Here is a 26,470-nt window from a genome sequence, read left to right as displayed (position 1 = left end):
AGCTGGTGAGCCCTGGGCAGAGCAGCTCCTGCGCTCGGCCCCACCCGGCACTGCCTCTGCCCGCGCAGGCAGCGCTGACCCTTCCCAGCCACTCTGGGGGAATGGGAGCTGGGAGGTTTGGAAATTCCCTCCGAGCAGAAAAGCGGCGTTTCGAGCAGCTCGTGGGACGATCCCGCCCCGTCCCCAGGCAGCCCCGTCTCTGGCTTGGGACTGCAAGCTGGCTTTCTGCTTGGCTCGACTACCAGCCCCAGAGGTGCCCACTTGATGGGAAACATCTTGTGCGCTTGGCAGTCCGCAGAGGCCATCTGCTACTCGAGGAGGGGCGGCCGAGGGGGACTGGCACTATTTTAAACAAGTTACAGCTCTAACCGTATGCAGCATCGGCAGATGGCAAAGCTGCGCTAGGCGTTTCTACATGTGCTAACTGTTATTAAGCAATGCAGTGACTTGTGGATGAGGTTGGAGGGCGATTTGCCCCACGCCACTCCGGGTGCCGCCGTCTGCCTGCACCCTCTGCACGCTGCTCCCCCTGTTCGCCCCACAGCTTCCACGCTCGCCTGCTGCAGTGCCAAGCCCCAGCCGTTACGGGAGCAATGTCGACTGTCGAGTTAATCTGTTCTCCTCTTCCTTTGCAGTTCCTGCGAGTGCACTTGGAAACTGCAAGCAGCTAACGCTCGCTGCCAGAGCCCCCAGATGGGACTAGAGCCAAGCTCCTGTGCTCCTTACAGGGATGAAGGTAGAGCCATGTTACCTGCTACCTAAGCTCGCTGTTGCTGATGTAGTTTGTGGATATGGTCCCGTACCAGGCTTCATGCACAGACTCTCAGCTCTGATCCCGCCCGAGACGTTTTAGCGGCAGCAGAGAGATCCCCAGCTGCGGAGCAGGCTCCTCCGACCACCCTGCGACAGAGGGGCTGCAGCGCTGGAGAGTTACTATGCAGCTTGGACTGTTTGTGGTGGTGGTTTTTCTAAGCTCGATGGATCTAACAGGCAGCAGCAAAGTGGTGAAGGGCAAGAGGCAAAGACGAAGTATGTATGAAACGCTTTTCTTCTCTACTTCCTCTCGTGATGCTGTACGGTCCGTGCAGATGGTGAATGTGTTTACCAAACACAGAGAGCTGGGCAGAGCCTGGGGTGACCCGTGAGCCCTCGGAGCTCCCCGGGTCCCACTCCCGTGCAGAGACGTGCACTACCCTGTCCCGCTGGACCTGCCACAGCCCCGAGCCGCAGGCAATTGCCCCGGCGCCCCGGCAGCTGCCCCCACTAACCCCGCAGGCAGCGCCGGGCAGGGACGGGGAGGAGCTGCCCCACAGCCTGTGGCTCGGGGCAGGGACCGGCCAGCGCTGCTCCCCGGGGCTGCGGCCTTTGGGTAAGCTGGTGCCCACAGCAGCGCTCATGGCCGGAGGAGTTTGCTCTGCAGAGCAGGACGGGGTCGGCCTCCCCCCTTCCCGCAGTGCCCCCACTGCCGTGGCCCCTGCCCGCCTTCGGCCCCGCAGGCACTGAGCGGGCAGGCAGCAGCACGCATCCCACCCTGCGCCCCGCCGAAGCTGGCAGCCTCCGGGTCCCCCACCATCGTCAGGCGCCTTCCCGGGAGAAGTGAGCGGTAGAAGGAAGGGAAGGGAGCGTGTGAGCACGAGCCGAGCATCGCTCCCCATCTGCCTCCCCAGCGCTGCTCTGCTGGCAGGCTCCTGCCCCGCACCGTCCTTTCTCCTGCGGCCACCTCGTCCCGCCCGGAGCCCCCCGGCAGGCTCTGCCCCGGGCAGCGGCCATGCACGGGTGCCTGCTCAGCTGCTGCAGGGGTGTTGGGCCATGGGGCAGCCGGGCCGCGGTACAACCTGAGGTGCACGGGGTTTTAATTATCCCTCCAGCCCAGACGGTCCTTGGCCGGTTCCAGCTCGGGGCTCACACACAACAACCAGGCTGAATCGGCACAAGAGCAGCCACATGGGTTTGCCATCATTTATGTAAGCTAGTTTTAGAACTGGTTTACATTAAAACTGTTTTAAATTAAATTATATAAAAATGATTTTATATTAAAACTGGGACTGCTGAGCCCTGTGAGAACAAGGAAAACTTGATGTCATGGCTAATGCTATAAAGTGCAATTTCCAGCAAGGGCCCGGTTTATACCTTTGCCATAGAGGCAGACCTTGGCACCGCGGCCCAGTGCTGCGGGAGGGATGGGGCCGGGTCCCCCGGGGGTCCCTGCGTACGGGGGGCCAGGGCCCAAAATGCCGAGGGAAGGTCCCAGCCCAGACCTGGCAAACCCTCCTGGCAGCCGGGCACTGAGGGTCCACGGGGCTGGGGACCCCCTCTGCATTCTGTTTCATTTCCCAAGGCTGCGGCAGCCTCCGTGCCCCCAGACCCAGCGATGGGGCTGGGACAGGCAGCGGGGGAGCTGCCGGGGTCTCAGGTCACTGTGGGGGGAGAGGAAAGTTTTCTTACCTCTCGGTCTGGCATGTGAACACTATGGTGCTCCACGCTTGCTTTTGAAGTGTAGTAAACACAGTATTTAAAAGAATACATTTTTTAAATACACAGCTTTTCTATAAACAAGGACACTGCTTGCATAATAAACTAATAAAAATAACCTGCATTCTAGCCTGCAAAGAATGCTATTGGTTTCAAAACAAGCAGCATTTTATATGATAATTAAAAGCAGAAAACTCACAAAACATGGGATTGAGTATTTTTCTTGGACTGAACTTAGAAGCTGAGAACACATCTCTATTTTGGGGGCAGTGAAATCTCCTGCGCTGCCAGATATAGTTAACATAAGTGGGGTCAGAGCGAGATCTAGCTTGGGACGCAGCCTGGCTCGAAGTGCAGCACAGAATTAGTCAGACGGTTTCGCTCCAGCACCGCGTGGCTCTGGTCCCTGCTCGTCCTGCAGCGCGCCCGTAGCTCGGCACTGCCAGCTCCGAGAGGGGACGCGGCGGGGAGGTGCTGGCCCACCCGGGCACGTGTCCCTCATGGGTGTCTGCCCAGCACGGGCGGCCGGGCTGATGGAGAGGGCTGGGAGGCAGGGGCTGGTGGGGAGACAGCGCTGGGACCCTGTGTAGAGTTGGTGGCTGCTTCTGGGTCCTGCTCCTCACTGCTGCTGCTGTCGTGACCCTTGCGCCTGTGCTTGGCGTGGCACTGGCGCCTGCAGGCATGGGGCACGGGGCCGTGACGCCCGGCTGGAGCGGTGCCGGGAGCCGCAGCGAGCGTGTCACTGCAGCAGGAGCCCAGTCCTCGGGCTGCCCCGGTCCCTGCCCTTCCTGGCGGTGGTGCCGGTGTTTTGAGGCCGAAGCCGGTGCATGCAGAGCCCGGCCATGCAGACGGGCACTAACCGCTGCCTCTCTCTTGCTCTTCCAGTTAGCACCGAGCTGAGTCAGGGCTGTGCCAGAGGCTGCGACCTGTGCTCCGAGTTCAATGGATGCTTGAGATGTTCCCCCAAACTCTTCATCCTTCTGGAGAGGAATGATATCCGGCAAATTGGGATTTGCCTACCATCTTGTCCACTGGGATACTTCGGCCTTCGCAATACAGACATGAACAAGTGCATCAGTGAGTATGGGGGTGGGAGGGAACGGGCGAAATGCTGTGGGGTGGTGGTGCTTTGCGGTGCTTTGCAGGGGATCGTGCTGCCTCCGGTCAGGTGAGAGGAGATGCTGTGGCTGTATCGAAGGGGTGAACGCAGTGCTGAGCAGGGCAGCGGTCTACCCAGGGAATAACCCCATAATTTATGCTGATGATGGCTAATGCACCTTGAGCGCCCAGGCGCTTCCCCGCCGCGGCACTGTGCAGCTGGGGCAGCGTGCAGCCAGGCTGAGATGCTCCTTCCCTTTGAACAGCCGCTAGATACTGCCCGAACAGGGCCCTCAGAAGGCGGGTAAGCATCCACTGCCCCCACATCAGCCCTTCCATGCAGGTTTTGACTTGAGTTTTGGCCTTCCTGGTCTTTGAGAGCCTCTGTGGATCTCTCCGTGCTGCGGGCAGGCGGTGGTAACGGACCAATTGTCCATCAGCAGAGGCACCGCAGAGCCTTCAGGGCTGGGTTACCCCTTCGCAGCACGCTCAGCACCACCCAGGTACGCTGTGGACATGGCATCTTGCAGGACATTTGGGAAGCTCTGTTACCTGGGCTGCCAGACTGGCACCCTCTTTCTTTGGGAGGGAGGAGGAGGAGGGAGATCCTTTCAGCTTTTAAGGTACTGCTCGCACAAGTACCTTTTCTTCTCTCCTCTGCCCGTTCACCATAGCCAAGCAGCTCTCTGAACGCGATCCTTGGCCTGGGGCTGCCTCTTTCAGCCAGAGCACCAGGAAGAAGCTGGACATGGAAAAATGTGATCACTTCCCTGGCAGTTTCATGCAAACCACCCTCACGGCCAGATTTCTGTCTAACTCCATTTCTTTGCAGCTCATACTGTAGCTGCAGCTGGAGCAGTTGATACGGCACTTTATTCTTTGCACTGTCCCACTTTGGCTGACTGATGCTCAAGCTGAACACCCGCCCAAACCTTTTCCCCCCTGCCTGATTTCGATCTGGCAGCGGCTGCTGCTGGCTATGAGAGCTGCAGCACAGTGGCTCTGTCCTGTACCAGGGAACAGTGCAAAGAAAACTGACTCCTATCTGAGTAGCACAACCAGGCCTGGCAGGACGTTCAGAGACTTGCCCTGGCTGTTGGCAGACCCCTTGGAGCCAGGAGCGAACTCCAGTTAGCAGTCAAGAGCTTCCTGAGTCTTTTGCTCACATCAGACTACATGACGGCTTTGTGTTTTTTTCCCCCAGAATGCAAAATTGAGAACTGTGAGTCCTGTTTCAGTCGAAACTTTTGCACAAAATGTAAGGAAGGTTTGTATTTGCACAAAGGGAGATGTTACGTCACATGCCCCGAAGGCTACTCTGCTGCCAACGGCACCATGGAGTGCAGCAGTCCTGGTAAGCGATGCTGGGGCACCTTTCACTGAGCTTTTTGTGCATCTGTTGGGTCCAGTCGCACGTGTTGCTACGGTTTGGTTTAGATGATAAAATGAACCCCTGAGAGACGATGGCTCATCGTGCCCATGTCGAGGGGGTGACGGTACAGGGCAGACCCAGCCCTTCAGAGGGCAGAGCCCTCTGGAAACCAGCCTAGACGGGGAGCAGCACCCCAGCGTTGCTGCCGCGTGTTTGTGAAGCGTGACTCAGAGTTTGTGCGGTACGGCAAGGAAGGGGGTGCCTTGAAAACTTAGGAAGCTGCTGGGGAAACACACGTACCCTTCAAGCCTAAAGTGGGGGAGAGGTGCGGTGCTGTGCAAGGGCTCCGGGAAGTCCTGAGGCAGCAACGGAGAAATGAGAGTTACTGCTGGCCTCTCTTGTTATCTGGCAGCACAATGTGAAATGAGTGAGTGGGGGCCCTGGGGGCCCTGCTCCAAGAAGAGGAAGCTCTGTGGCTTCAAGAAGGGCAACGAAGACCGAACGCGGCGGATTCTACAGGCTCCCTCCGGAGACGTGTCCCTGTGTCCTGCCACCACGGAGGTGCGGCGATGCACCGTGCAGAAGAACCAGTGCCCCGAAGGTGAGCAGACGTGGAATATCTCGCCATCCCTCCCCAGCACCCTTTATTTGTCAGGCACAAGTATTCAGCCAATTGTCCAGTATCATAAATGTGCTGCGCATCCCACTGCCCCTCTGCGGTACAGGGAACACGACGTGACGGCAGCTAGAAAGACCCCTGGGTGGAACTGGTACAGACCCCTGGGTGGGTGATGCTCAGCACAGCTTGCCGCGTGTCCCCTGGGTTTTCAGATATTTTAGCTTCTTCCCAGGCCAGAGAGCAGCAAGGCAGCTGAGCAGCCGAAGGTGCACGCCTGTGCGCTGCGGTGGTGGGAGTCATCTTCTCCTCTACCAGAATGCTTAGGTCTGTGTTTTTCCCAGGAATCAGAGAGTCTTCAGGATGAATGGTGGTTTGGTCATCCTCTTACGGGATGGACAAGGATTGCAGCTGGGTTGAGTGTTTTGAGGGAAACCGGTTCTGAGCAGTGACTAACACCACAGGGCTTAAACAGCCGGGCAGGGGGAGGCAGACACGGCCGATCTGTTCCTCTGATGCACACAGCAGCGTGCGTTAGCTAAGGGGCTTGGTATGCAGCCGCGGAGAAATGCAAGTGTTAACACTTCTGCTGGAGACGGACAATTACAAAGCTAAATCCAGATTTGATCCTTCTTCCCTGTTTATATTTAGGCAACAGCTCGCACTGCAGAGCACAGCCGGGCAGACAGGGCGGCTCTCGGGCACCTCTCTGCGCGGGGACGGGCGCAGGCCCTTCGGGCCACCCCCGGCAGCAGCGGGCCGCGGGCCAGCTCGCTCTGCCGGAGAGCCTCACGGTGCCCCTTTGCTTTGCTGCAGGGAAAAGGAAGAAAAAGGAAGAGCAAGGAAAGGAAGACAATGCAAATGGGAACAGAAATCAGAAAGACACCAAAGACGCTAAGTCTGGCACCAAGAAGAGAAAGAGCAAACAGAGAGGGGCTGCGGTCCCCGCGACGTCCGCTAGCCCTGCCCAGTAGCTGCCCCTTTATGTCACCTGATGGCAAGACTTCATTGCTGCTATGTATATGAAAGCTTTATTGAACCAGAGCACTGCTACACAACATGTACACGTGTCCAGAAAAACAGACATATACTCCCAGATCAACCCACAGACCCAACAGAAACCACGTACACGATATTTAAGGAGGCTGCACACACACGCACCACCCAGGATCGCAGAAGGATGCTGCCGAGAAGAGGAGTGGGAGCGCACACGGAGGGAAGCCCATCTCCCCAGGGCTCCACAGGGCACGCTGCGGGGAGGAGAGGTGGCGTATGAGTCAGCGAAGGACCCAGGCGCGAGACTTCATGACCAAAGGCCTCAGCTCGAGACGGGACGCGTGGCCCCAGCGCAGCACGGCCGCAGCCAGAGGGACGAGACTGGACCCGCACGGCCGCTCTCCCTGACCTGGGACCCGGACTCACACAAAGGCAGGGGCCTCTTTCTCTTCCCCCCACCCTTTATTTTGTGTTTTAAGCTGTATGACTTTATCATTGCGAATACATGTTAAACGTTTGTGGTAAGAGGTCAGTGGTATCTGCCCTGAATCTGCTTCAAAGAGTTATTTCAAATTAAAAAAACAAAAAAACAAAATGACAACCAGCTTCCTGAGTGTGTGGTTCATGCCTTGGCCCCTATGGAGGCTGGTGTCCCACAGGACAGAGACTCACTTGTGGAAGGGAAACTCACCAAAGCTTTAAGAAAATCCCAGAAAACGTTGCCAGCTGCACTGCAGCCACAGATCAGCCGTCCTGCGCTCGCAGGAGCCCAGCTGCGCTCCGCGGAGCCCCTGAGGAATTTCCCACTGAAGGATCCAGTTAACATGCACCAGATTGAGAAAATGAGAGGTTACAACCACGCTCGTCCATCTGCCCGGACACCACCCAGGCGGTAGCAGGAGGGAAGGCAGGTGGGAGGGGGAAGGCACGGTTCGGGCTCTGCAGAAGAGAAGCAAACTTTTAAGTTTGGTGGAAACTACTGGTCTGCATGCCACCGACTGGAATTCCCTGGATTCAGCACAAGCACTCCTGCTTTGCAAGAGCCAACGCCCGGGCAGAGGAACCGGGGTGAGGACCGTGCAGGACAGAGACCGAGTGAGACCCGCGCGGGGCGCACATGAACGCTGCCTTCTCTGCACAGAGAGCTTTACCCCCGGCAGTGTCTCGAGGTGGCATACTGCTCAGTTTCCCTTCTATTTTAAAATCTGCTTCCTCGATATAAGTATGTACAGACATTTAATTCCTCTAGAGTTCAGCAAAAGCCCTCTGGTCCTGAGGGACGGAGCCAGGGGAGGTGCCGTGGCTCCCAGAGATGTGCCCCGGGGCGGATCAGTGACCTGCTGCTGAAGCTCCTAGCTCCCCTGGTAAGGTGACGGGCAGGGAAAAGCTCACCCCAAAGCTAAACCTGGCGAATACAATCTCCGCTGCGCTTGCTTTCGTACCGCCTTCTCTGCTCTGCGGTTTTGGAGGGCAGAGCGAGCCAGCGAGTGTGCGGGGACGCCTGCGGGAGAGCCCCCCGCTCGCTCCGACGGGTCGCCTGCCCGCGCCCGGCACTCCTGGTCTTCTCCTGCGAAGAGCCGGCGGTTCGTGGCGCCCGCCGAGGACTCGGCTCCGGCGGCGGACACCTAAACTCTCCCTTCGCCCCGTCCGCTTTGCGGCTGGTTTGGCTCAGCGCAGAACGTGGGAGCTGCACAGTTGTTTCAGCTCCGGAGCTGTACCAAGCTCTCCGTGACTGCTCTGCTGGCAGCAAAACCTTTCAGCCCATCATCCACTTTGTGTTTAAGTAAACAAGAAGCCGTTATATCTTTTAAAGGGGATTCCATTTCAGCACAATGATAAACGACCAGCGTACCAAGCAGAGAGAGAAAGAGGTTCTTAAGTCATCCTTTGAGTTGTTTATGGATCGTGTTCAGACGATTCCTGAAAGCCTCCCAGCTGAAAGATCAGATCTCACTTTATTTTCTAGCCTCAGCTAGCCTGTGAGATAAGTATTTTGTTTGTGCCATGGCGTTGCATGTAAGCAGAACCGTTTTTCCCTTCCGCTTTTTAGCAGCAATAATCAGTAACCCTTTCATGAACCTCACCAGCTTGCTAATTCATAAACGACTCCTCCCTCCCTCCTGCTGCAGTATCTCAATCCAGTTCTCAACAAGGATTAGAGAAAAGAGAGAGTGCATTAGTAAGGTTTTACACACGGAGGCTCTGCTAACTGACTGGATTCCCTACAGTAACTCACGGCAATATTAGCACAACTATTTCAAAACTAAACTGCATATAATAAATCCACACAACCTATTTTATAGAACTCTCTAGAGTTTTTTAGAAAAACTGACAAACATCTTTCTGTTGTAGCCTTTTCCCTTCTGTCTTCCTTTTTCATAGCAAAACGGGAAGAAAAAGGGAGAAAGGCAAAGGAAAGTTTAAAATGCATATTAAGAAAATCCAAGATTTTTCAGTATGGGTGATTTTAAAATTAAATTGTTTTAGAAAAATTAGGAGGAAAATACAAAAAATAAATCCAATTTCTTTTCTTTTTTAAATCAGCTCGAGAATTGTGCTTATTCCCACTCCCAGAGAGCTGGTTCATTTATGAATTTAGAAACATTTTGCCTTTGACCAACGTGATTTGCACGCTGAGCTCAACAGTCCAAGCCGGAGATTTCCTTAGATAGGTTGATGTCATCTCAACTCACATGCACATGAACGCTCTCTTTCAGCCCACCAAATAAAATCTGTTGTGGTGTTCTCTCCATGGCATCACTGTAAAATATGCTTCTTTAAACAAATAAATAAATACATGGGTTTGCTGAACAAGCTTGGTTTGCTTTATTCACCAAAACTGGAGCCAAATCCCAACTCATCAAAAACGTCTCGAAAGAGAGAGCCTCTCCGAGGTAACTTCTGTCTACTGTCCAGACGCCAACCGTACCTATACGGATCATGGCATGGAAATGTTGCTGCTCCGACTTCGGCACGTGTTCGTGTTCTGTACTTTGACCACCTAGTTGCTGAACTGGAGAAGTAGTTGCTAGATGTATAGACAGACAGACAGATCCTTGTCAGAAACTCTGTTGCATAGAAAACATCTTCATCTTTACTGGTGAACAAACTGGTGTTTATTCACTGGACAGAATTCTACTCAAAATCTGCAGGACAGTTTCTAGGCAGTTTACTTAGCTTTTGGGTAATTCATGCCATGTAATGGGGAACAAAGGGCAAGGAATAATGTATTAACCGCTGACTATCGTGGGTTTGGAACTGTTTAATTGCTGCCTCATTTGCCGAGATTTAGGAGCTAAAGCAGATAAATTTCACCAAACACAGGTTGGTTGTATTATGTTCTTATCCTCTCTGTGTAATACAAATGTGTATTTTTCATCAGCTACAGTCAAGTTAAATGTGTGCACACATACTCCTCAAACAATAATTTACTAGCTTTCCACCCCCATGGAGATGGAGGCAATGTATATACACTTTTTAGTTCATGTTTACATTAAAATGATTTCTCACTCAGAAGAAATCTTAGCTTTGATTAAAGGAAATAAAGTAGGATAGTGAAACAGGTTATCCCTAATACTATTATTTGGATTACATTGTCTAAGAACACTAAAAGGGATATTTTATATATATTTACAGATTTTAAGTCAATAGTCTTCACAGAGAGAGATGTTAGGCATAACATTTAAAAAACCCCCTCTATTAAAATTACAGAAATACCAGCTGTACTTAACCAGTCACCATAAATAAACCATGCCGATGGCATTTAAATACATGATAATACATTATACCCAACTGAATGCCAAACCATAGTGTAGATGGAGCTGCTTGCCAGAATCTCCATGATTTTTGAAGAGCAGCAGGATCTTAGCAGAAAATAAAGAGGCAGCCAGGTAGATAATACATTGTTATTTACAGCACAAGCTACAACGCCTGGTTAGAACCTCGTCTGCCATTCACCACTGAAACGGCCTGCACAAGGCCACGTCAAACCCTGCGACGCGCAAGGCTAACATGCACGATGCAGCATGTGCAGCTTTCCAGAAAAGAAGTCACTTTTCATGAGTATTAAAATCAAATCACAAAAGTAAAACATTTATATGTAAATGCTTTAGCTTCCAGATTGCTAGTAAACACTTAATTCCCGTGAGAGAGATCTGCAGCACTGGCGTACGTTCAAGAGTACAGCAGAAGGCTCTGCAAGCCTGCGAGAACCGCGCGGGACTGAGCACGACGTTGGCTCCCAGGGCTCGACCCCGCTGGGCACAGCGCAGCCCGCGCTCCCAAAGTCCTTTTTCTCCTTTTTGCCTTTTTCGCTTGACTTCGGTTTTCTCCTCCCGCCAGCTTTCCCCTATTGCTTTCGGACGCCATTTTGGGAACTCCAGATCCAAGGCAACGATATCTGGGATCGCTTTGGGTTTTTTTCTGTTAAGGAGCCATCAAACCTCGAGCCTCTTGCCAAGGAGCCCTGCCTCCCACTCTTGCAAGCTATATCCCTGAAAACCTATTCCTGAGGAACTGCGTTGGGAAAACTACTGTGGTGATAAACCATCTACGGTATCTTCTGGCCGTGCTTGGGATGATTTTGAAGGCTTGCTACGAAACCTACTTCTGTCCTTGTGCTCTGCAGGGAATCAACAAGGAGAGTAAGATGGCTGATGTTGCCTTTATGCTGTTAAATAAAACAAAGTAGCTCAATACCACACCGAAAAAGTGCTCTGAGTACAAGTTCAGTCTTGTTCTGAAGTCTTGGAAATCTATTTTTCCTTCATTTAATTGACAAAATCTGTAGATCATACAAGGAAGACAGTCCCTGCCAAAAATCAAACATCACTAGTTTTTAATAATACAATGGGAATAACCCCTTAGAACATATGTAATTATGGCAATGAGTCATTCTGATGGCATCACATAACCACATTCACTGGGATTTTGACAAGGAAGAGGCCACATAAAATTCAAAGTGATTTCATTTCAGCAATGGTCAGGCTAGTCCTGTCAATGAAGCCGAGGCCGTTTGGCAGATCCAGCAGGCCTGGCATCTATCACTAACCCCCCTGTCCTGTCTGGTACGCAGTATGGACAACATCCCGCTGTAGCCAATTTAAAAAGAAGAAAAAAAAAAAAAGTTAAAAATTGAAACGGGAGGATGCATCAATAGCAAATGAAAAGCTTGTGAGTCATACAGCAACAAAAAATTCGTTTAGTAGAGTAAAATATCTGACTCGTATGTTATCAGATACAGAAGTAAACAACCACAGCTACAGAGATACTGCAAGTTAAATACTAACTGTTAGCCCCAGTAATGTAATTTTGGTCAGGAAATCCATGAGAGAGAGGAGAGCGCAGCTGAAGGGATGAATTTGTTCCAGTTTGAATGCAATTCCCCTGTGTTATCAGTATAATCTTTTCTTATGACAGAAAATACAGGCTTGTAGCCCACTCCGATTGGGACGACAGGGCTCACCCTAAGCAAGGCTGGGGAGAGCGGTGCTGAGACCTGCCTGTAAAAGCTTTCAACGTGGGAATTCAACAATTAACTCTGAGGCATTACCAGTAAGAGTTCTCCACGACATAACCTCATGTCTAAAGCTAGCTATTTCTATTCTTTCACAGGAAGAGACAGCAATTTTCTGGATGCACTCCAAGATATCTTGCTAACAATAAGAAGAGTGTTTTCTTAAGGAAAAGGAAGAAAGAGTGGGGGAGAACAGAGCAAGTATTACTCAACTATTTAGTCTAAAAATTTGAAAATCAAAAGGATCTTCTGACAGATTGATATCAACTCTAATAGAAAACACTCTTGTCCTGGGAAAACTCTTCTACATGAGCCTCAAGTCTGATAGCTTAAACAATTATCTACAATTTGGAATTAATTTTTAATGCCCACATCAATGTGTATTTTTTAAATGCCCAAGGCATAGATAATTCTATTAAGAGGAAAAACAGAAATCGTAGGCTTAACCAAAACAGACTCAAAATTCAAGACCGCCATCTTACAAAACATCTCAGAAGTCTTGACTCATTAGGACTTCATTGTACCACAGGGACTATGCATTACCTAAACGCAAAATGCTGAAAATCATTAAAAGAACAAAATCTCAGAAGCTCTGTTCTTGTTCTGGATTTAGAAGAGCATTAGCAGAACTAGAAGGAAATCGAACTAGCCATGAATACTCTGCTCCTAATGAGCATTTCAGAACGATGGGCCAGACCTTCGTTTTGGGGAATGATTCCCCAACGTGCTGAGCAGTTTGGCCCCAGGCCAATCTCTGGTATAAATTAACACCGTTTCAGCGGAGCTTTGTTAATTCCCCCTAGGTGAGGATCTTTCCAATTTCTATTAAAATCTGGCAGGAACATGAATGTAGGCTTAGTCTTTAGACATATAATTTGCCTAAATTTGATTTCAGTTACTGCACTGTCCATGCGATTCTTTACATGCGTATAAAAAAGCCAGTGTTATTATTTCTAATTTTAAAGTCATTGCCAGTAACCCAGAAAAAACAACCCTGTGTGCCTATAAACATCCCACCAATACTGCCCTGCCGCATGTAAGTATGCTCTGCAACGCCAGTGCTCCCACCAGCATCCCCGTACCGACAAACCAGTTTGCTGACCGCACGCATTCATCTGCAAATGGAAAGAAGCATTAATGCCAAGCTCCCAAGTGATTCTTATTATGTTTCTGTGAACAAACAACATTTCACAAACAATGAGGGCTCCTGTGCCAGCACCCTCGTTATTACAGCCTTCTCTTCCTTTGAAACGGCCTGCGGTCCCGCCGCTGCCCAGGGCGGGAGCCCGCTCCAGACAGCGGCGTCCCGAGCGAGGCACAGCCGGCGGCAGGGCCGCGTCCCGCCCCCCGCTCCGGACGGGCCCCCGCGGCCCACCGCGCTTCGCCCGCCCCGCAGGCCGCGCTGCCGGAGAGGAGCCCTCCCGCGAACCTCGGCCTGGCGGGGCCGGGCGGGCCGGGAGCGCCCCGCGGCACAGGCCGCCCCGGCGGGCCCCACGGGCCGCCGCCCCTCTCGCCGCGCCCGCGGGCGGGTGATGGCGGACGCGCGGCACCCGCGGCGTGGCCCCGAGCCGGGGAGGCCCCGGGAAGCCCCGGGGACCGGGGGGGGACCGGGGCGGCGGGGCCGGGCCGGCCCCACGCGTTGCCATGGCGACCGGGGGGCGGGGCACACGTGGTTGTCAAGGCAACCTGAGGCGACTGCGCAGCCGGAAGAGGGGATCAGCGGAAGTGCGTCATGCCGGTGACCCCCACGCCGGAAGTGCTTGTGCGGCCGCTTCCTGCTCGGTGCGGCGTGTGTGGCGGAGCGGCCTTTTCGTTCTTCCCGGTCCGGCCGTGAGCGCTGCCCCGCCCCGCGCAGGGGGCTCTGTTCAGCGCGATGGTGAAGCCACGCTACAAGGGCCGCAGCACCATCAACCCCTCCCGCGCCAGCACCAATCCCGGTACGTGTGGGGGCCGCGGGCCGGGCCGGGCCATACCGTATCGGGCCGGGCCTGACACTTTCTTGTCTCCGCAGATCGTGTGGGGGGCGCGGGAGGAAACAACATGCGGGACCGAGCCACCATCCGGCGCCTCAACATGTACCGGCAGAAGGAGCGGAGGTGAGCGCGGCTCGGCCCGAGGGAGGCGGCGGGGTCCCGGCCTGGCCGCGCCGCCGCCGTTACCGGTGCCGCGGGGCGCAGGCGGCTCCGTGCGCCCGCCCGGGCCTAGGTGCTGCGTGGTTTCCCGCGGGCCAGGCCGGGGCGCGGGGCCGGGCTCCCGCCGGGCACGGCAGTGAGCGGGCGCCGGTAGCTGCGCTGTCGGTAACGCTGCCGGGCCGCGCCCCGCGGGACGCACCGGAGCCTTGCGGCGCGGGGAGCGCGTTTGTCAGTGCAGACCGGCAGTGTGGCCTCTGGTGCCGGCACGTTCAGCCGGTGTGGCAGATGGAACCGCGCCGAGGGCAGCTGCCCTTGCTCTGGTGCCAAAATGCTTGTTTATTGGCGCGGAGCCACTCCTTCGTGTTTTCCGTAATACCGTGAGCTGGGAGGCCTCATCCTCAGCTCCAAACAGACCAGCGATGTGTATCAGGGAATGCGGCTGGAAAACGTGTGATGCGGAACAGCTGATATGATCTCACTGGAATGTCGTGAACCCAAAAATGCCCAGAATTCCTTTATTTCCCACAACAGCATAACACAAAAGCTCATCTCAAAATGTCTGAAGAGCCTGACTTCCATACGGCTCCTTCGCTGAGAGACACCCCGTCACTCTGCTTGAGAATCACTGGCTGTGGAGCAGCTCCTGCCTTGTAAACACATCTCTGCCACGTTGGAGATGCCGCGGGGGTTTCTGAGAGTCCTGGTTCAGATTAGCAGTTTTGGTTTGTTTTGCCAGATTTCACTTTGTTTTGAGAGCAGACTGGGGAATATGTATTTTAAAAAAAATTAGTAAATTTAAGCCAGGTCTTAACTTGGAAATTATCTTACGATGAGTGTTCTGCACCAACGGATGGGTAGAGCTGATTAAAAGTTCCACGTGAGTCCATGAGAGAAGAAAGCGACGTTTACTAGGACATCGTTCTTTAGTGCTTTTTGCACCCCAATAAGCCATTCCCAGTCTGACATAAGCAGCCTTCATCAAGAGTCTGGTCAAGCTGGAGTGAGACTTAGGAGTGTGCACTGGCTGACATCACTTCTTCTGTTCCAGGGTTTAAGTTAATTAGCCTTTACAGGCAGTACCGTCCCTGGTAACAATCTCTGGGGTGCCAGTTCTAGATGAAGGGTCTTTCTGGATTTTGTAGATGTACTTCTGGTCTAGTGAATGAAAGTGCTAGAGGGGTGTGTGCTGCCCTTGCCTATTTACACGTGTTCTCATTTTTCACTTAGAAACAAACATGGTAAAGTGATTAAGCCTCTACAGTATCAGTCAACAGTGGCACCAGGCACAGTTGCAAGAGTGGAACCAAATATTAAATGGTTTGGTGAGTGGTTTTTTTCAACTTTCAGACTCAGCAAGCTGAAAAACTGTTAAACTTTGTGTGTTTGGAGGGTGTTTATGTCAGAACTGTGGTCTCAGTGCTGTGTGGGACAGATACTGAAAATGAAGGTGAAGGACCCCCACCGCAGGCGTGCGTATGGGCTCACACTTTGCGTGTACCTGTACTTTGGGTGTTTGCTTTCCGAGCACTCCTCTAAAGTGTGGTTATTCTGTCTCCTTTGGTCATTTTCTGGGGTTTGCCCATGTGTAGGTATGTTGTAGCCTATGTATGTTAAGTGTCCTAGGGATACATTAACACTTTTTTATTCCGGATGGAGTATTAATATTTTATTAGTGTACCTGGGTCTTCGAAGCAGTTAAGATGAGGACTGGTCAGGTGCAATATTTATTTTTACACGCAGGAAATACTCGTGTGATCAAGCAATCATCCCTACAGAAATTTCAAGAAGAGATGGAAACTGTCATGAAAGATCCTTACAGAGTGGTCATGAAGCAGAGGAAGTTGCCGATGTCCCTTTTCTATGATCGGATTAAACCACACGTGGGTATCATTGAGCTGTACAGGGTGAAGGCTGGATTATGTGCACAGCGGTGTCACGGATATTATTTATGTGTGGGGGATTGTGCTGTCTCTGTTCAGTCTGGTGAAGCGTTGTGTTCTAGAAGCGTTGGGAGGGGCAATTATAGCGGATGACTTGGGGAAGGATGTTTTTGAGAGCCTGTCACTGTGGACATCAAATGTGAAGGCAAAGAAACAGTGTATTACTTCCCCGTAGTTGTGAGAAGATCTATTATGTATTAGAAATTCTCATTTTCCGATAGGAAACTTAGGCCAACCTAGGATGTTTTAGGGTACCAGCTTAGGATGGCTGTAGCAGCTCGCCACCTTATGTTCTAATGCTTCTGATAGCTTGTGTGACAGAGGGGCCTTTTCTGAGGGCGCTTTGCGCTGCAGACACTGTCCTGTGATGAATTTGAACTCAAATATGTGCTTTTTATCTTGAATCAGAATTTCTTGTGCATGCAGCCTTCACTTCTAGTACATCAAGTTTTAGTTATTCCCAGGTTTCTTTCATGACATCTGAACTATTATTTTGGACTCTTGCTGGCTGTTTCTTCATACGGAAACTTTCCAGGTTAATGTCATAAAAATGTTACCTAAATTAAGGAAAAAGTTATAAGAAACTAAAATGTGCATTACAAAAACAAATTACTTCTTTCAGCAATGAATTATATGCCATTCCAAGAAAAGTTGGCATTCGTTACAGGCTTTAAAATCTACAATTTTGATTGTAATGATCCCTGACAAAAATCTGTGAATTTGGCGAGATTTGTGCACTTGTTAGAAAAATAAGAAATGATCAAAGACAGCAGCTAAATTTTCATCATTGTAGCTTTAATTACATTTGACATCACTTATGGTGAAAGAACTGAAGCATAGTTCTTTGGCAAGTGCAATGTGTTTTGTTGCTTATTAAATATCCACTCTTACGTTTCTCAAAGATTAAGCTGGAAAACTCAAACATTGTTAGGTGGGCGCCTGTAACTCTTGTCACAGGTTGCAGAGTTGCGTTGAACTAAGGTCTTGTTCATTGTGTGTCATGAGAGATGGAAAAAACAGTGTTTGTGGGTTTTTTTACCAACCTGTTTTTGCTTAGACCTCCAGAGTTCACATTCTTGACACAGAAACATTTGAAACAACATTTGGCCCCAAATCACAGAGGAAAAGACCAAATCTTTCTGCAAGTGATGTGCAGTCTCTGGTGGAGAATGCTGAAGCCTCATCAGGATCTTATGATCAGGGCAAGGACCGAGACCTGGTGACAGAAGACACCGGTGTAAGGTAAATAGAAAGGGGAAATTATTCATTGTTTGCATTTCTGAAAAGCTAGCTTTATTTTTAAAGAAGTATCTAGTACAGCCATCGATGCTGTTACTGTGTGAGGAGTAAGGAAAGTGAAATTAGCTGAATTTGGGATTTTTTAATCCTGTTTTGTCCCTATGTGTTTAACCGAACTGTTGCTTCCATGAGACTCTTCTTTCTTTATTCATAATTCATTTTCTGTTGCATGTCAGAATATCTCCAAACTCATGTTTTGGGTTAGATAAGGAACTGACCAGTGGGCAGACAGGAATCTTTGAAAGACTCATGTTTTGGGTTAGATAAGGAACTGACCAGTGGGCAGATAGGAATCTTTGAAAGAACGCGTGTTTGTAGGATCTTTCTGCAAATGGGTAGACTGAAGGCGGAGGACGGGGAGGGGGGTTAAATCCCAGCTGTCTGTTGCTTGGGCCTCATCTCTTTTGTCTGTAAATGGCTTTAGAGAAGGCAACACTGTAACCCTGTTATTGTGGTTGCTGACGTCTCTGGTAATCCACTTCCAGGGATGAAGCACAAGAGGAAATATATAAGAAAGGACAGTCCAGAAGAATCTGGGGTGAACTCTACAAGGTAAGTAACGTTTATCATTTGCAGCAGAGTCACACCTATCTTTCAGCCTTTACAAAGTCAGGTGCTTCAGCACAGCATTGGAAATCCTCTACAGCAATAATCAGAAAAGGTCTAAAAACCATTTATTGCTCTGTTAGGGAAGCTTTGATACAATTGAATTTGCTGTAAAGTTTCTTAGAAACGTTAAGACAGTGACTTTCTTCATGCAGAGATGTCCTGAGTTTGTCATTCCCTTGCCTGCTTTCCTGTCAGCCTAGTTGAACTGGCTGACTTGAAACCATACACCCTTCTTCTGGTACTGATACAGTACATAAAACACGAATGGAAAAAGCCAACTGTAGAAGAGAGCAGAGATCCATTTTCAGATCTCTGCCTGACTGAGCTTGATTCTTGAGCTCTTGTCCCACTGGAACGAACATCCTTAAAATACATGATCTAGAGATGGACTGGCAGAGCGAAGGTATTAGCTTCTCTTAGATTCCTGGTGCTTCACCACAAATAAACCAGTCACGTGCCCTTAAGTTTCTTTAGGCATTTCTAAAAGCATCTGGCGTGTTGATAGAGTCATCTTTGGAGGGCTCTGACCCTCAATTCCGCATGAGCCACCTTGACTGCTAGAGAAATGGAGACTGAGAATGAATTAGGTTTGTAAGAGCAGTTTGTGTGCTCTCAGTGACTGTTAGGTGTGAAATTGCTTGACTTTTTGCTCTGAACTTCTGAATGTAGCTTAAAACCTTTTCATTTAGATCTAAAAACACTGGGAATGATAGAGCGAAACAGATTTCAGTAAGATGCTGCCAAAAATGCAGGAAATAGCTGTGAAACAAATTCACTTGGCTTGAAGCAAGTCATAAAACAACAGCTCCCTGCTGTAGATGCTTAGTGGACTAACAGCAGGTTCCTGCTTGGTTGTGTGTTTGATATTGATCCAGAAAACATACTTTATATCCTGATCCTTTATGAAATGGCAGAATTGAATTACTGCAGAATGGATGGCGAGCGTTGTTTTTGTCTAGTGAAGCAATTAATTTTCCCATTTGGGTGCAGTGTTTTCTTTCCCAAGTGCTACAAGCATCTTCCTGGTGCATAAGAACAGGTAAAAGCTATTCAGCTGTCCAGCCTGAATTTGGAGGGGAGTTAGGGGAAGAGAGAGTGGAGGATCAATGGATGTTAGTCTGAGCTTCTAGTCTATGGGGAAGTAAATGTTGTTTGTGAAGGATACAAGGTTTTTAAATTAATGATGTAGTTTAGAAAATTACCAGTTTTCATTTGGGAGGTATAGATGTCTTACTTTCTGTAAAATCCTTTCCTTCTGCATGATTGTGGTTTTTTTTCAGGTGATAGACTCATCAGATGTTGTTGTTCAAGTTCTTGATGCCAGAGATCCCATGGGCACTCGCTCCCCTCATGTGGAATCTTATCTTAAAAAGGAGAAACACTGGAAACATCTCATTTTTGTCCTGAACAAATGTGATCTTGTTCCTACCTGGGCTACTGTAAGCACAGTCCTGCCTGTTACTCCTTGGACCTTCTTTGTTCCTTTTGTAGCCTCTGCTTTAATTCTGTTGCCAGTCCTCATGCTGGTCTCAAAGGGCATAATGTAACTGGGTCAATGGGAACTCTCTGCTTGCCTGCTATAAAAGTAACAATTACAATGTAAATCTGTCCAAGTTTGGCTGAGTTGAGCAACACTCGCCAGCCACAAATTCTCTACTTCCTCTGTCTGGATTTAACAGTTCAGCTGATGTCTCCAGAGTATGCTAAATGTTAGTCCGCTTAAGATCCGTATCCACCACAGCTGGTTTGCTTTATGTTGTTAAACTAATTAGTTTTAGCTAGCAGTGAAGGCGTTTTTGGGAAATTGTTTGTCTTTTATAAAAACAATACTCAGTCCTTTTAGCTATTGGGTTGGTGAAATGCTTCAAAGGTTCTTACATAGCAATTTTCATAGACAGTTGCATTTGTGACCCAAGTGAAGATGCTGTCTACTTCTGCTCATAAGCAGATTGTTTCACCACCTTCGCAGCACGGGATCCCTAACCGAGTCATGTTTTCCTCTTTAGAAGCGCTGGGTTGCTGTCCTTTCCCAGGAGTATCCAACACTTGCTTTTCATGCCAGCCTCACAAACCCTTTTGGCAAAGGTGCTTTCATACAGCTTTTAAGGCAGTTTGGAAAGGTACAGAACAATTTTGGGGATTTGTGGTGTTTGGGGGGGTGGGAGTGTTTAGTGTGGAGTCTTGTGTTTTGTTAGCATTTGGGGTTCAGTACACTTCCCTATGGCCATTCTGTCAGCAAACGACTCCATCAATAAAGCTCCCTTCTTTGGAGAGAAAATGGAAAATGTTCCTTCAGATATGTTCAAAATGTTTGTCAAACTGAGGAGATCCAGAAAGAGTAGGTTTGACCATCAGTCTCTGGCCTAGGTTTGCTGTAGACAGAATATCCCGTTGACACTCTTAGGTCTCATTTGAATGTGTAGAAGAAAGGAACATATTTCACACCTGTTTGTCCTGCGTGTATGCATATTCTATTAAGGTATTCTCCTTTTAAGTGTCTTCATTTTTCCAAGAAAGGCACCTTCTGTTGCCTTTAGTTACTGTCTCTTCAAGCCACGTCTGTATTCTGTCCCCAGCTACTGTTTGTATTTGCTTGGTTTCTCAACCTAAACGGTTTCTAAATAAGGCGTTCACGAGGAATTTTAGAGCAACAAGGAATGCAAGGGGTTCACATCTTCCTTTTGAAGTAGCAAATATTTTCTTCAACGCTTGGAGTTCTTGGATGGCAAGTGGGTTGCACCCTTTTACATTTCTCTTGATAGAAAAGAGCTGATATCATTTTTTTGATCAGATACTTTGGAGTCCCCTTTGCTTTCCAATATAGTGAGAACAACAGCTGCTCAAATGTTCAGAACTGTAGTAGTAATTCTGTCTTTCTCTATGAGGTGTTAAAAAGATGTGTTACCTCTTAACAGTTACACTCTGACAAGAAGCAGATCAGCGTGGGTTTCATTGGTTATCCGAATGTTGGCAAAAGCTCAGTGATCAATACATTACGGTCTAAGAAGGTCTGCAGTGTGGCCCCTATTGCAGGTGAAACAAAGGTAGGAAGAGATCCCTACATTAAAGATAAAAATTAATTATGTAAGTGCATTGTCAAAGGCAGAATTCGTGTAAAATTAGCTCAATGCCATTTTCAAGTCTAGCACCTGAGCTGTACAGGCTATGTGACCCTGAGTCTGAGGAGCTGCTGATCGGCGGGCATTTCTCTGAAGCACTGCCACTGGAAGCGTTCCGGAGTTCCCACTCTGCGTGTACTGTAGCGCTGTGATCTGAATGCTCAGCTGCCCTGACTCAGTGTCTGTGCTTTCCCGAATCAAACGATTGGGTGTATTTGTGCTGTCAGGCTCTGTTTGTGCTGGTTTTCTAACTCTGTTCTTCAAGAATGTGACAGTAAACAGGAAGACAAAGTTACAGGAATCTTCTTTCCTAGCCTGTTCATTTTACTCCTAAATATCACTAAAGTTAAGAATCATGGAAGAGGAAATCCATAGAATATTGGAGTTTCTCGTGATTGTAGTTTCCTCACCTTGGTCCTGTGAGTTAGTAGTTTGATGCAAAACCTTAGGGATAGCATTGGCTGATACAGAAGGAGCAAGGTGCAATGCCTCTTGGCTAGCTAACAAAAATGCCAAGTTATATTCTGTGTGTTAATACCAAGTTCCTAACATGACTCCGGTGTATTAAAACCGTGCATTTAAAGAGCAGAACAGAGGGCTGTGTGGAAGGAGGTAACATGGGGATACTGATCTCTTTCAGGTGTGGCAATACATTACCTTGATGCGGCGGATTTTTCTCATCGACTGCCCAGGTGTAGTTTATCCATCTGGAGACACAGAAACAGACACTGTGCTGAAGGGAGTGGTATGTATCTGCACTGAATGCTGGAAAATCTTTGCTGTTGTCAATATGATGGGTTCGAAGAAATGAATGAACTTTCCAAAGGGTTGATATTCTACCATTTGTTTTCAGGTTCAAGTCGAAAAGATTAAGAGCCCTGAAGATCATATTAGTGCGGTGCTGGAAAGAGCCAAACCAGAGTACATCAGAAAGACGTACAAAATTGATTCCTGGAAGGATACAGAAGACTTCCTTGAGAAACTTGCTTCTAGGACTGGAAAACTGCTAAAGGTGTGATGACTTTCTGCATTTGCAGGCTGGAAGAGCATGTGGCCTGTTACTGAACATGGGAAATATGAATGTTTCTGTTGCTTACAGGTAATAGAAAGGTGGTATGCCTTGCAAACGTGGACATAAATTGTTACTGGCTTCTTTCAGGGTGGTGAGCCTGACGTGCAAACCGTGAGCAAGATGGTTCTCAACGACTGGCAGAGAGGCAGGATCCCATTCTTTGTGAAGCCACCGAATGCAGAAACAGGTCCCCAGGTGGGAATGTGATGCTCGTGCCTCTTCTTCTCACATATTATTCAGTTTTCCTAATTGTATTCACCGTTCTTTTTCCCAGAGTGCCATGTAACTTGGGCAGCGCATGTCTTGGGCTCTGCCCAAGTCTGGTGGTGCAGGTGACACTCACTTGAATTTGGTGAGGATCAGGTAGCAATGCTCTTCACAGAGATGTCTGAGCCATTTTACAATCATCTGACTACCAGAAATGTCAGTGATTATCCCGTTGTTAGCCTGTCATCTTAGGCTTTTGCCAAAGAGGTAAAATGGAAATTGCTCTCAGATGGTGGGACAGACTTTGTGGATAATATATCCATTACACTCTTTCTTGTAGCCTCCTGTGTTGGAAGCAGCTATGACATCAAGCCAAGATAATAATGAGGAGAAAATCTCTGAGTCGGTAGCATCAAATGTGGAGCCAGCAGAAGAGAAGAGTAATACAGACACTGAAATTAAGCAACTCATGTCACATGTACGGCAGAACTTTGGGAGAATTAATGTGGCACCTCAGTTCTCAGAAGAAGACCTGGTTCCTGTAGATGTGCCAGGCTTTGATGAAACAGACAGTGATTCTTCTGGAGAGGAGGAGCAGGAGGAGGAGAAAGAGGAAAATGAGCAACATCAAGATTCAGTAGAGGAGGAATCGCAGTTGGCTGTACCAGGTGCCAGGGAGAGCTCTAAGGCAGTTCTTAAGGCTTTGGAGGAGAAGATTGCAAAATACAAAAAATTTCTGGATAAAGCCAAAGCCAAGAGATTCTCAGCAATAAGGTATCTGAATCTGTTCAGTGACTCAAATGTTTCGCAGAGGGGAAAAGGGTTAATGTGGTTCTGCTGTAGTTTCACTCCATTCATGATTTGTTTGACTGGTTCTCTGTCTTGCCACACACAAGTTGCCACAGGTTATCCACTTTAGCCATAAATATTTGAACTTTGGCTAAGCAGCAGTTTGTTTTTGAAAGATTATTCCAAGAAGTTCTATTTACCAGCATAACTAAAAATGTTCTCACTTTTGGAAAGCTGCCTCTTAAGCTATGGATTAGAAATCTGTTGGTATTCTGGGTAGCAATATTGCATCCTTGGATCTCTCCTTGATGTTGGGTTCTTTCCTGAGCAGTACCAAGGCTAATGCCCTACCTGGATATGCCACCTGGTCTCCATGCATGTACAAGAGTATCCTAGCTCACGCAGGAGGCCCAGTTTTAGCAAAGCTCATCCACCAGCTTTGTGAGGACTAAGATTTCAAGGTTAAGTGTTATATTTTATCCCTTTGTGCAGCGCACAAGCCCAGTAACTCCAGAGGCAAGATTACTGTAATATGTTTTTTAGGTGGAAAGGCTCTGGCTTTGCTGCTGATGGGCTACTGGGATCTACTGGAGACTGATCACTTGTCAGAGATGGTTACATTTTGTGTTACGACATTCTTTTATTGCTTATTTTATCTTTTGTAGAATCCCTAAGCAGCTGAGTGAAAAAGTGTTTGCAAAATCCATGCAGAAGTCTGAAGAACCCAAAGAAACTGAAGACAGAGGTAAAACAAGATTAGTAGATGTTCTTAATCTACATTTGGAAATCTATAAGCAAGAGAAGAGAGGGAGTTAGGGGGAGAAGCGTTCATTAGCTCCTGATTGCAAGTTCTTTTTCCCCTAAAGCTATTTAAATCTTTCCATAGCTAACCTAAGGGCTGCCCGATGACCTTGCTGTAGCCTTTCTGTAGAACACCTGGCTGTATAGTAACATATGTCCCTGTACTAGTGAATGAGGGTAAAGTGAAGACAAATGTTGTATTTCCAAAAGAACGGTGCTATGGGCAGATTGCAGTCTGAGCAACTTCCGTTCCACATGGTGTAATATTACACAGAAGGGAGTGGAAGGGGTTTACGACATTATAAAAGCACAGAGCTACTTCAGGCTATAGGTTTTACTGTGGTGACTTCAAGGGTCTGTGGCTTCAGTTTCCATAGTAAGTTTTATTAAAGGCAAAATCATGTGGGAGAACCCTCTTCTGACAAGACTAGGAAATTCTTCTGGACTTGCGTGGGTCTTTGAGCAATCTGCTTCTCAAGAGCAGTTTTCATAGTAATAGCGAGTGATTCTCTGGCAAGGAACATGCCTGTTGTTTTGGTAGAAGCTACTAAAATGCGACCAGAGGAATGCTTTGCTGAAGTAGATGGGATGGTGACCCCAGTCTTAAGTTCTGCAGACAGATGGGTGTTTTGGAAGATGCCCGATTATGTGATCTCTGCTGTTCGCAGGCAGCACAGAGAAGAAAAGAAAAAGGAAAGCAGAAGAGGAAGATGATGATGATGATGATGACCATTTGGGTAAACAGCCTTGCAAGAAACTTACATCCAAAGAAGTAAGTGTGATTTCTTGTAGTACAACAAATGGGCAGGGTAATAGAGCTGGCTTGCTTTATACATAGATGGCCCATTAGCACGTAAGAGCTTTGAGACTGGGCGCTAGTAGGAGGGAGAGAGCGCAGGGACTGTAGCTGAGGTAGGGCGCGTGTGAAGACAGGGTGACTTGCTGCTGATGTGAGATGTGACAGCAGCATGTTCCAGCTGAGCACGGACCCGTAAAAGGGTCCAGCAGGTAACCGCGACAGAAAGAGCGTTGAAGGGGAGAATCCTCTGGGTAACTCTTCCGCTTTCAGCGTTAGCTTGCCCACTGATGCTGTTGAGAGAGCAGGGGTCTTAAACGCCGGGAGATGGGAGAGTTTGGAACTAGATGGGCAGTACTGTTCTGTCTTCAAAGAGAGCTGCTGCTGCTATTTTCTGTTCGTGTTAGTCAAGTCTAAACAATTCTTCTAGAATAACTTAAATACCAGGTGAAATAGTCTGTCTGTAGGACTTTGAAAGTGATTCGTAAGCAAACTTGTACAGCAAGGGCTTTTTGGAGCGTTGTTGTGGACGGTTAGGACTGTCAGAGGGGAGCGGAAGACTGAATTCCGTTTATGAATGTTCTGTCACATCTTCTGTTAAAGACCTCTTACGTGACTGCACATCAGGTTGCTATCTTGTTTACTACTTTTGTAAAGATTAAAGCGTATCTTCCTTTGTAACATTTTAAGAGCATGGGTGGGTGGAATCCATACAGATGTCCATATATTCACATCAGTAATGTTTTGTTTGAAATTATTTATTGTACTTAAGGCATGTGGAATGCAAAGTGAACAACACTTGAAAGAATGTGAACAAATTCAGGCTGTGGATACTGTGGATTTGCTAATGTGTTTTGTGTGTATTTGCAGAGAAGACGAGCTGAGAGGCAGCAGCGCTCCAAGAAAGTTGGAGTCCGGTATTATGAAACTCACAACGTGAAAAATAAGAATAAGAACAAGAAAAAAACTGGCTTGGAGGGACAAAGATCAAAGCACAAAAAATACAAACATAAGCAATAACTGCTTATTCTATTAAATTTTACATAAAACAGCTCTAGTATGCAGTGGCTTTTTTTTAATATAAAACTTGTAGTTCCCATTCAAAGCCTAGTTTGACTTGTCTGTCTTGTTCCCAGGAGTAGCATCTCGCTCTTTGTTTCTGCATCATCTGAAAGTTCTTTATGCAGTTGGAGATCGTGGTATTTCCACATCACCATCTAAGGGCAGTAAACACTGCATTGGCAAAACATATCCTGAAGTGTTATTCAGTGGTGGTGTGTGTTTGTTTGTTCTGGAAACTAGCTTTGTGCAGTTCTTCGTATGACTACAGTGAATTATCTTTCCCATGTCTGCTTGCTGTGTATAACCAGCTAGTTACACAGGTACCTCCAGTAAAGATTTCACTTGCTTCCACTGAGAAGCGATGCTGGGAATGGTATCGTACCCCTCTGTTTCATTAGAAATAACCATGTAGAGAGCTTTGGTATCACTCATCCTAGGTTACTACTGACGGTTCTGATGAGCGATTTTGATGTACAGTTAACAGCAACTTGCACGTACTCAAGGAAATACCCTCCAAACACCTGTCCAAGAATTACCTGCCATTTGATTCTTAGTGAACGTGACACACTTGTTGT

At 48.5% G+C, this 26,470-nt stretch overlaps 2 protein-coding genes across 3 annotated transcripts; both read left to right on the top strand.

Annotated features, from left to right (window-relative positions):
• The first annotated feature begins 935 nt into the window (after positions 1-935).
• On the top strand, positions 936-6,532 carry RSPO1 (R-spondin 1). Of its 2 annotated transcripts, XM_050909734.1 has the most exons (5): positions 936-1,029; positions 3,358-3,549; positions 4,775-4,924; positions 5,355-5,543; positions 6,375-6,532. In XM_050909734.1, the coding sequence occupies exons 1-5, from the start codon at positions 936-938 to the stop codon at positions 6,530-6,532; spliced, it is 783 nt and encodes a 260-aa protein (XP_050765691.1). The 2 variants fall into 2 exon arrangements, with proteins under 2 accessions (XP_050765691.1, XP_050765692.1); XM_050909735.1 differs by lacking the exon at positions 5,355-5,543.
• A 7,361-nt stretch (positions 6,533-13,893) lies between these two features.
• GNL2 (G protein nucleolar 2) lies at positions 13,894-25,943 on the top strand. Its single transcript, XM_050909731.1, has 16 exons — positions 13,894-14,006; positions 14,081-14,165; positions 15,429-15,523; positions 15,942-16,081; positions 17,199-17,383; positions 17,926-17,992; positions 19,330-19,488; positions 20,056-20,169; positions 20,965-21,093; positions 21,809-21,913; positions 22,022-22,180; positions 22,328-22,435; positions 22,788-23,221; positions 23,902-23,981; positions 24,706-24,809; positions 25,704-25,943. The coding sequence occupies exons 1-16, from the start codon at positions 13,943-13,945 to the stop codon at positions 25,851-25,853; spliced, it is 2,178 nt and encodes a 725-aa protein (XP_050765688.1). The 5' UTR covers positions 13,894-13,942; the 3' UTR covers positions 25,854-25,943.
• Positions 25,944-26,470: the final 527 nt, after the last annotated feature.

The sequence above is a fragment of the Gymnogyps californianus genome, chromosome 22 (assembly GCF_018139145.2).
Source record: "Gymnogyps californianus isolate 813 chromosome 22, ASM1813914v2, whole genome shotgun sequence".
Classification (NCBI taxonomy): Eukaryota; Metazoa; Chordata; class Aves; order Accipitriformes; family Cathartidae; genus Gymnogyps; species Gymnogyps californianus.
The sequence above is the reverse complement of the archived record's forward strand: the minus strand, read 5'-3'. Positions and strand labels throughout refer to the sequence as shown.